A 10,443-nucleotide genomic window follows, 5' to 3' on the forward strand; every position below is an offset into this window, starting at 1 on the left:
CAAAAAACAAATATTGTTTGTCATTGCTCATTGCAGCGGTTTTTAGAGTAGCAAAAGATTGGTCTAATTAGATTGTGGCATATCCATAAAGCAAAATACTGGGTAGATGTTAAAAAATTACAAAGCTCTTCTGTAGGGGAGGCAAAATTTTACCTTTACTCTCAGAGTTTTTCAGCTGGGCTGGAGAATTAAATTGACATAAGATAAATTAATAGGAGAAGAGCATACGGATTTATTTAATATAAGTTCTACATGACATGGGAGCCGCTATAAGAAAATGAAGACCCAGAGACTCAGAGTTGAACACTTACATGCTGAATTGGACGAAAAGTAGTAAGTTGTGAAAAAGGAACTAAATGATGTGAGGAGGCTAGAAGATAAGAGTTATTTGAATTCATCCTCAACTATTAATCCTTGGTGATAACAATGTTATTTTCCTTCTTGTACACGGAGGGCATCTTTCTTTTCTTTTTGTTTTTTTAACTTTTATTTTAAGTTCAGGGGTACATGTGCAGTTTTGTTATATAGGCAAACTTGTGTCATAGGGGTTTGCTATATAGATTATTTTGTCACCCAGGCACTAAGCCTAGTACCCAGTAGTTATTTTTCCTGATCCTCTCCCTCCTCCTACCCTCCATTTTCAAGTAGGTCTCAGTGTCTGTTGCTCTGGGAGGGCATCTTTCAAATGAGAATTTCATCTCCTGCTTTTAAAAAGCAGCATGAGCTGGGCACTGTGGCATGTGCCTGTAATCCCAGCTATTGGGGAAGCTGAACTGGGAGGATCACTTGAGGCCAGGAGTTTGAGACCATTCTGGGCATGTAACAAGACCCCGTTTCAAAAAAAAAGAAGAAACAGCACGAAGGCCAGAGTGATCTTCTTGCAACTGTGGTTTTTCAGGTGCCTTTAACTCAAAGTTGTCAGTGTGCCAGAGTGGCGTATTTTGGGGTGGCATACTCTTAATTCCACTCTTCCTCTGAAGATGTGGCATGATAGCCAAAATGTGTTCTTAAGTGCAAAAAGCAAGTAAAGAACAGTACATATGTGCTATCATGTGTGTAAAAACCAAAAGGATGTTTTGGAAAGAGAAGAAACATACATATCTGCATGTGTATGCATAGAATATCTTTGTAAAGACACCCAGGAAACTGCTAATATTGGTTACTTGCAGAGAGAGGGCAGGAGGTACATTATACCCTTTTGTGGCTTTTAAAATTTGAGCTATGTCTCACGTCTGTAATCCCAGCATTTGGGAGACTGAGGTGGGAGGATCTCTTGAGGCCAGGAGTTCTAGGCCGCAGTAAGCTATGATAATGCCACTGCACTCCAGTCTGGGTGACAGAATGAGACCCTGTCTCAAACAATAATAATAATAATAAATAAAGCAAATAAAAATTGAAACAAATATGTCATCAGTGACTAGACCAGATTGTGATTTCTTGCAAGTAGTGCTGACTCTCAAAATTGCTTTCAAAGAGTTTTGTTGAAAATTTTGTTTTGTTAATATTGTATTATTGATACTAGTTAGAACTTATATCCGTGTCATCCTATGGCTGTAGTGCATTTTCCCTTCGCTATAGAAATAACTGTTTTTTGGGATATATCCTAAAAATTTGTCTTGAAAATAAAGCACTTAAATCAGCTAATTTAACCTCTGGGAATTATGTATTTGGCTATTTAGATTCTGCTAATCAAAATCTTATTTAAAAATAATGATTAGGAGGAATATTAGAGGGTCATTAAGAGCATGAACAGGTTTAAGTCCCAGTTCTGCCAGTCACTAGCTTTGCAGCTTTGGGCAAGTAAGCCTAATTTCCTCAGTTTTTGAATGAAGACAGTAATAATATCTACTTCATAGGGTTTCTGTGAGTATTAAATACTTTATCAGTTAACACTTACATAGTATGTATTAAGTGCCAGCATTATTCTGCATATTTTACATAAATGAATTGATTTAATCCTCACAGCAACCCTGAATCTACAATTCAGGGTATTATTATTATTATTATGACCATAGATAAGGAAACCAAGGCAGAGAGTTAAAATTTTTATCCAAGGTCCTATAGCTAGTAAGTGGAGGGTGCTGAGTTTCTTCAAAGCAGGCAACAAGTTCCAGACTGCATTCTCTTTACCACCATATCATGCCACATGCTTAACTCACTGACAGACACGTCATAAGCCTTCAATACATTTAAATAATAAAAGTAATATAGGTCAGATACAGGTGCAGTACCTCATGCCTGTAATCCCAGCGCTTTGGGAGGCTGAGGCAGGAGGATTGCTTGAGGCCAGGAATTGAAGACCAACCTGGGCAGCATATTGAGATCCTGTCTCTACAAATAATTTTTAAAAATTAGCTAGGTGTGGTGGTGTGCACCTGTAGTCCCAGCTACTTAGAAGATTAGGCAGGAGGACTGCTTGAACCTACGAGTTTGAGGTTACAGTGAGCTACGATTGCACTACTGCTCTCCAGCCTAGAAAACAATAAGATCCTGTCTGTAAAAAAAATTTTTTTAAAGGCAGTATAATAATGTTATTGTATAAAGATGACATATTCATCATAAAAAAGAACAGCTAAACTAAGAAAACTATAGATACTATTGTCAATCTAATCCCTCAGAAAATTAAATATTGGTGATTATATATGCAATTCATATACTTTGAAAAAATAAAGATGGTAACATTTCGTAGCCTATTTTATTCACATATTAATATAACATGAACTTCTTTTTGCTTAATTTAATTTTTGACCTCCTGATTTAATTTACAAAATAACAATATACTTCATTACTTGCCATCTTGACTTGGCATTCTTTTTTGGAAGTGGGCTAAGGAATTATTTTGAGTCATTCTTGGGATTGAAAGGCATTTATCAATGTAAGATGTTATGGAGCATAAATTAATAAGTAATTGAAATTCCTACCTATATTCAAGTGTAGAACTCCCATGGAGGAATTCCTTACTGACACTGGCAACAGAGGGAACTCTGGTTCCTAGGATTTTCAGGAGAAAAAGTCAATCACTGACCATAAATTAAAGAGTTTTTTGTTTGTTTTTTACTTCCAACAGACTTTATGGCCAATGCTGGATCTACTTTGAAATGGGCAAAATTTATAGTATTTAAGATAAAGCAGAGTATAAGGATGTAACTGTAAGCAGAGGCAACAATGCATAAGACATGGCTCTTGTTAACTTTGAGCTCCTAATAAAGTTAGCATATGTTGTGGAATAGATGATGCTGACTGCTATAACAGCAATACAAAATGTTCTGAAAACCTCAAAGAAACCCACAGGCTCCCTTAATGAACTCAAACCCTGATCACCCAGTATTGGCATTAAAGAGAAATCTTCACACTCAGGGATGGAAGGCCTTACAACCTCTAGTGTGGTCTACTGGTTTACACCTTCCTTAGGGATCTCTCTCTAATCATTCCTGTCACCCATACAGTACTTCAGTCTGGCCCAAACCTGAATCCATCATTCTTCACTTTATTCCCCAAAGCCTTGCCAGGACCAGGCTCTGATCCTTAAACATGTCTTTCTAAAGGCTTAGAGATCACAAAAAGGAAATAAACACAGAAATAATTACCAACTAGATAGTCTGACTCACTCGATACAGCTTGGTCCTGTAGGCCACCTCATCATCCCAGAATCCTAGAAGAGGAGAAGGAGCTCACAGTTCTGCAGAGCTGCCTGACTATACTTCTGGTCTTCTCTGCCCACACACATCCCTGAACTCAGCTTGACTTTTTGAAACCAAGGCCAAGGAAGAAGATGTTCCTTTTTCTCTTTAAATGCCCATTTTCCAGTTTCCCACCTATTATTTGATGACTTTTCCTTTCTAGAGATTTGTAGAGACTCCTCCTTCCACCTGCTGATGTATTTCCTTATTCTGTAGCCCCAAGTTGACAACCACATCAAAATATAATTTATTAAACCAAACATTTATTTTTTATTGTTTAGAGGCAGAGTCTCACTCTGTTGCCCAGGCTGGAGTGCAGTGGCACTATCGTAGCTCACTGCAGCCTCAAACTCCTGGGCTCAATCTATCCTCCTACCTCAGCCTCCCAAGTAGCTTGGACAGCAGGCGTGTGCCACCACAACCAGCTAATTTTGTTTTTTAATTTTCTGTAAAAACGAGGCCTTGGCCGGGCGCGATGGTTCATGCCTATAATCCCAGCAGTTTGGGAGGCCAAGGCAGGTGGACCACAAGGTCAGGAGTTTGAGACCAACCTGGCCAACATGGTGAAACCCCGTCTCTACTAAAAATATAAAAATTAGCCAGGCGTGGTGGCATGCAACTGTAGTCCTAGGTGCTTGGGAGGCTGAAGCAGAAGAATCGCAAGAACCTGGGAGGCAGAGGTGCAGTGAGCTAAGATCCTGCTACTGCACTCCAGCCTGGATGACAGAGCGAGACTCCGTCTCAAAAAAAACAAAAAAACAAAAAATTAAGCCTCATTGTGTTGCCCAGGCTGGTCTCAAACTCCTGGCCTCAAGCGATCCCCCTACCTCAGCCTTCCAAAACACTGGGACTGCAGGCATGAGCCACCACATCAGCTTAAGCCAAATGTTTTTAGAGAAAATAGAATCAAGACATAATTTGTTTACAGACCTTAAAAATCATGAGCCAAAACATTACTGACATTTTATTGATATCTCCTAAGACTCCAGTTTCCACTTATATATCTTCAGCACCCCTAAGGGATCTTCAAGACCCATAAAATACTCAGACTCACAAGACTACCATGGACCTTACTTATCATCCATATACTTAGAAGGGTCAGGAAGGGCAGCACTGGGCGTTCCTTTTCAGTGGAGTGGTCCTCACAGCAGTGCATACCACAGTCCAGCAGCTTTCCGTCTCTCTTGCCCCCTCCCATCTCACCAGCTCAGGTACAAGGAAACAGTATCCATACTGGGAAGATTAGGGAGCCATCCTGGTATAGAAGCCTCATGCATTAAGTGTCAATGTGTGTTGTAAAACTACCTTCAGAGGAGCCCAAAGCTATAGCTTCCCACCAGGTAACTGGGTAATTTTTACCACAAGCCATGTTGCCTAATAACACAGTGGACAGTCACCTTATCACATTTCCAAGCAACAGAGCTAGAAAGTTAATCCAAGGTCACACTTGTCTTTAAGAGGAGAAAGGTATTGTTAACGTATTATCCACAACTTTTCAAAAGTATCTTTACAAAGATAATTGTGATCTCAAATTATCTCAAATAAATGGCTTTAAAATAGCTTCATATTCTCCTGGCCTATATCCTTTTTCAAATGTGATACATTTTAGTTTTTCTTCCATTGACTGGTTTTCCTTTTTTGTTAGGTCGAATCAAATATTCGGAACAGGTGTATGATGCCTGTATGGAGACATTTGACTGTCTTCCTCTTGCTGCCCTCTTAAACCAGCAGTTTCTCTGTGTACATGGAGGAATGTCACCTGAAATTACTTCTTTAGATGACATTAGGAAAGTAAGTTATCTTTTATTATTCTCATAGAGTATATTTTTAAAATGTGTTGGGTTTTGTTGTTGTTGTTGTTGTTGATGTTTGCTTTAAGGCAGAGTCTCTCTCTTTCACCCAGGCCGAAGTACAGTGGTGCTATCTCAGCTCACTGCAACCTCCGCCTCCCTTGTTCAGCCTCCCAAGTAGCTGGATACAGGTGCGCACCAGCACACCTGGCCAGTTTTTGTATTTTTAGTAGGCTAATTTCTGTATTTTTAGTAGAGGCGGGATTTCACCATGTTGGCCAGGCTGGTCTTGAACTCCTGACCTCAAGTGATCTATCTGCCCACTTTGGCCTCCCAAAGTGCTGGGATTACAGGTGTGAGACACTGGGCCCAGCCTAAAATTTGTTTCTTATTGCAGTCAACCAATATATCTTTAGCTGAAATCTTTAAAATATAGATAATCAAAAGTAAGAAAATGGAAGATACCTCTGATTTCATCACCATAACTACCGTTAACATTTTGATATGTATCTACCACAAATTATAATTTTTAGTGAGCTCTATGTTTTTACCAACTAGAAAGCTAACATTCTTATAGTCCTGAAACTTAAAGTATATCACAGTGCAAAAGGAAGCAAACCAGGGTTCTAATCACAGTCCTGCCATTAATTGTGTAACCTTGACCAAATTATTGAACCTCTTTGTCACATTTCTTCTCTATGAAATGAGGAAGTTGGAAAGAATGGTCTGAGGACACTGCCATCTCCGAAATGCATTGGCTTTGACATTTTAGATGATACGGTTTCATTGTTTTACTTGCCTTCCTTGGTGATTATTATTTCCAAGATTCTGTATCTTCATTATGGAAAAAGATGACAAATTTTTATTGTACATAGTCATCTTATCTTCTCTACCTTTGAATTCTTCTACGTGTCTCTCTCTCTCTCTCTTTTTTAATCAAAGTAATGGATACTCATCCTCTTATAGGTACTGAGACTAAAGATTTTTCTGTTTATAAAACTATTTTCTCTGAATGAAAGTCTCCTTAGGGTAAGAGGGTGTACCTATATGTACTGGCTTTTCTCTTGCCTCACTGTCTTTTAAATAACCAGCATTTCTCTCTTACATAGTAAAATATGAATTTTATAATTCTGAATCAATCATATCAATAAAAAGCTCTTTCACTCAGTAGAAATTTATCTTCTTGGCATTCAGCTATTCTATTACTTACTTTCTCTTGGTTTTTATGCTTTTAACTAAAGCAGCAATGACTAAAGGCTTAAGTTAATAACTCATATTGAAATACCTCAACTGCATAGAATGGAAAGGATAAATGCCCTTACAAAATTAGCATTCTTTAAAATAAAGAAATCTCCACTGGAATGAGGTTTGCAATGAACAGAACCATTGTAAAACATTTCTGCTCTCATGGTAACATTGGCTCACCTAGACAATTAAAATTAATTTTATATAGTCATAGTCTTTCTAAAATTGTATATCTCTATAGTGGTTGATTTCACATTTGAATTAAATTAGTACTCCTTTACGATTAGGATGTAAGAGGGTCCTTTACTACAGTATGGTTAAATGACAGGGATGTTTATAAAAATTTATTGCAGGCCGGGCGCAGTGGCTCAAGCCTGTAATCCCAGCACTTTGGGAGGCCGAGGAGGGCAGATCACCTGTGGTCAGGAGTTCGAGACAAGCCTGACCAACATGGAGAAACCCTGTCTCTACTGAAAATACAAAATTAGCCGGGTGTGGTGGCACATACCTATAATCCCAGCTACTAGGGAGGGTGAGGCAGGAGAATCACTTGAAGCTGGGAAGCGAAGTTTGCGGTGAGCCGAGATCATGCCATTGTACTCCAGCCTGGGCAACAAGAGCGAAACTCCGTCTCAAAAAAAAAAAAGAAAAGAAAAGAAAAAAAATTATTGCAGAAAAATAATAAAAGTTATTGTATCTAAAATTGTTAAATGTTCCTTTTCTTGCAGGAAAATCCTTTAGGGGCACACTGGCTTCTCTCCTAATACATTCTTGTGGGTGGAAGGGGTTTTTCTTTAATGCATACCAATTTCCAAGAGCCCTTTTGCTCTCCTGATTTTTTTCTTTTGGCTTTTGTGTGTCTTCTAGTTAGACAGGTTTACAGAACCTCCCGCCTTTGGACCTGTGTGTGACCTGCTTTGGTCTGATCCCTCAGAGGATTATGGCAATGAGAAGACCTTGGAGCACTATACCCACAACACTGTCCGAGGGTGCTCTTATTTCTACAGGTAAGCTAGTCCTTGAGATAGAAAATTATGAAAGGAAACTGTAATTCATTTTATCAGATTATTTTTCAGCATTTTATATTTCAGATCTGTGTAGTATAAGCACTTCTGTTTAATTTTTTGATTAATAGGAGGCAAGAAACTTATTTGTTTGGCTTTTTATATTTTCTTAGATATTATGCCCTAAGAAGTGTAATACACGAAACATGATTGGACATCCTGCAGTGCTCTGATATTTTCGTTTGACTCTAAGTGATCTAGACTATTTGTTCCTAAACATTATCTATACACTTTTTAAAAAAAAATCAAAGCTTTCTTGGCTCTTTCCCCAGAGATTCTGATACTAGGTCTGAGAGGAATCCTATTGTGTTTTCAAAAGCTCTCCAACTTTTGTAACCACTAGTGTAGACTAAGATATAAAAAGAACAGGACATTGTGAACTAAGCCCAGTACATTTCTTGGAAGTTGGTGGTGGTTTTAAATTTCACAGGAGCTTTCATTGTGATTAGACACTCAAAAATAGGAAGACAGGCAGGGCTTGGTGGCTCACGCCTATAATCCCAGCTCTTTGGGGTGCCTAGATGGGCGGATCACTTGAGGCCGGGAGTTCAAGACCAGCCTGGCCAACATGGCAAAACCCATCTCTACTAAAAATACAAAAATTAGCCAGATATGGTGGCAACACTCCTGTAATCCCAGCTAATTGGGAGACTGAGGCAAGAGAATCACTTGAACCTGGGAGGTGTAGGTTGCAGTGAGCCAAGATTGTGCCACTATACTCCAGCCTGTGCAACAGAGCAAGACTCTGTCTCAAAAAAAAAAAAAAAAGAAATACATAGAGAAGTTGGAAATCTAAATTATTTTTAATCCCAGTATTTTATTGTGGCAAATAATATATTTATTTTCCTAAAAATCTCTGTTACTTGGCTAAGATAATGTGTTCATTAAAATACATGCATGCACACACACATGAAACTTTGATTTCACCATTACTTTTAGCATTCTTCTAAACCTTTTTTCTTTAAAAAAATTTTAAAAAAATTTTTGTGAGTACATAGTAGGTATATATATTTATGGGTTATATGAGATATTTTGATACAGTCATACAACATGTAATAATCACATCAAAGTAAATGAGGTATCCATCACCTCAAGCATTTATCCTTTGTGTTACAAACAATCCAATTATACTCTTTTATTTTATTTTTTGTTGTTTTTTTTTTTCACTTTGTTTTTGACGGAGTCTTGCTCTGTCGCACAGGCTGGAGTGCAGTGGCGTGATCTCAGCTCACTGCATCCTCTACTTCCCAGGTTCAAGCAATTCTCCTGCCTTAGCCTCCTGAGTACTGGGATCGTAGGCACCCACCACCATGCCTGGCTAATTTTTGTGTTTTTTAGAGATGGCGTTTCACCCATGTTGGCCAGGCTAGTTTGGAACTCCTAACCTCAAGTGATCCACCCACCTCAGCCTCCCAAAGTCCTGGTGTGAGCCACTGTGGCCAGCCTCTTCTAGTTATTTTTAAATGTACAATTAAATTATTATTCACTATAGTGACCCTGTTGTTTAAATCTCACAGTAGCAAATACTAGGTCTTATTCATTCTTTCTGTTTTTTTGTACTCATTAACTATCCCATTTCCCCTCTCACTACCCTTCCCAGCCTCTGGTAACCATCATTCTACTGTAATCTCCATTAGTTCAATTGTTTTAATTTTTAGCTCCTACAAATAAGTGAGAACATACGAAGTTTGTCTTCCTGTGCCTGGCTTATTTCATTTAACATAATGACCTCTAGTTCCATTCATGTTGTTGCAAATGACAGGATCTCATTCTTTTTTATGGCTGAATAATATTCCATTGTGTATATGTACCACATTTTCTTTGTCCTTTCATCTGTTAATAGACACTTAGGTTGCTTCCAAATCTTGGCTATCGTGAACAGTGCTGCAATAAACATGGAAGTGCAGGTGTCTCTTCAATATACTGATTTCCTTTCTTTTATATATATACCTAGTAGTGGGATTGCTGAATTATATGGTAGTTCAGTTTTTAGTTTTTTGAGGAACCTCTAAACTGTTCTCCATAGTAGTGTACTAAACATTCCCACCAATAGGGTATGAGGGTTCCCTTTTCTCTATGTCCTCACCAGCACTTGTCATTGCCTGTCTTTTGGATAAAAGCCATTTTAACTGGGTGAGATGATATCATAGTTTTGATTGCATTTCTCTCATGATCAGTGATATTGAATACCTTTTCATATACCTGTTTGCCATTTTATGTCTCCTTTTAAGAAATGTCTATTCAGATATTTTGCTCATTTTTAAACTGGATTATTGGATTTTTCGTATTGAATTGTTTGAGCTCCTTACATATTCTGGTTATTAATCCGTTGTCAGATGGATAGTAAACAGTCTTTTTTTTTTTTCTTTCTTCTTCTTTTTTTATTTTTTATTTTTATTTTTTTTGAGACAGGGTCTCTCTCTGTTACCCGGGCTGGAGTGCAGTGGCGCCATCACAGCTCACTACAGCCTCAACCTTCTGGGCTCGAGCAGTCCTCTTGCCTCAGCCTCCTGGGTAGCTGGCACTGTAGGCGTATGCCACCATGCCCAGCTGCTTTTTAAATTTTCTGTAGAGACAGAGTCTTGCTGTTTTGCCCAGGCTGATCTCAAAGTCATAGACTCAAGCACCCCTCCCTGGTTGGCCTCCCAAAGTGCTGGGGTTACA

General features: G+C 38.5%; 1 protein-coding gene and 1 long non-coding RNA gene across 10 annotated transcripts in view; one reads left to right on the forward strand and one right to left on the reverse strand.

Annotated features, from left to right (window-relative positions):
• The window catches only part of PPP3CC (protein phosphatase 3 catalytic subunit gamma), a 102,244-nt gene that overhangs the window by 65,740 nt on the left and 26,061 nt on the right, over positions 1–10,443 (forward strand). For all 9 annotated transcript variants that reach the window (XM_077943181.1, XM_015144949.3, XM_015144950.3 and 6 more), the window contains exons 5-6: positions 5,326–5,471; positions 7,583–7,722. In XM_077943181.1, the coding sequence (XP_077799307.1) occupies positions 5,326–5,471; positions 7,583–7,722 (286 nt within the window). The remainder of the gene's footprint in view (positions 1–5,325; positions 5,472–7,582; positions 7,723–10,443) is intronic.
• Positions 4,699–7,387, reverse strand: LOC144330728 (uncharacterized). The gene is made up of 2 exons (XR_013397149.1): positions 7,105–7,387; positions 4,699–5,793 (listed from the first exon to the last, which is right to left on the reverse strand). It is a non-coding gene; the product is annotated as an uncharacterized LOC144330728 (long non-coding RNA).

Source organism: Macaca mulatta, chromosome 8 (assembly GCF_049350105.2).
Source record: "Macaca mulatta isolate MMU2019108-1 chromosome 8, T2T-MMU8v2.0, whole genome shotgun sequence".
Taxonomy (NCBI): Eukaryota; Metazoa; Chordata; class Mammalia; order Primates; family Cercopithecidae; genus Macaca; species Macaca mulatta.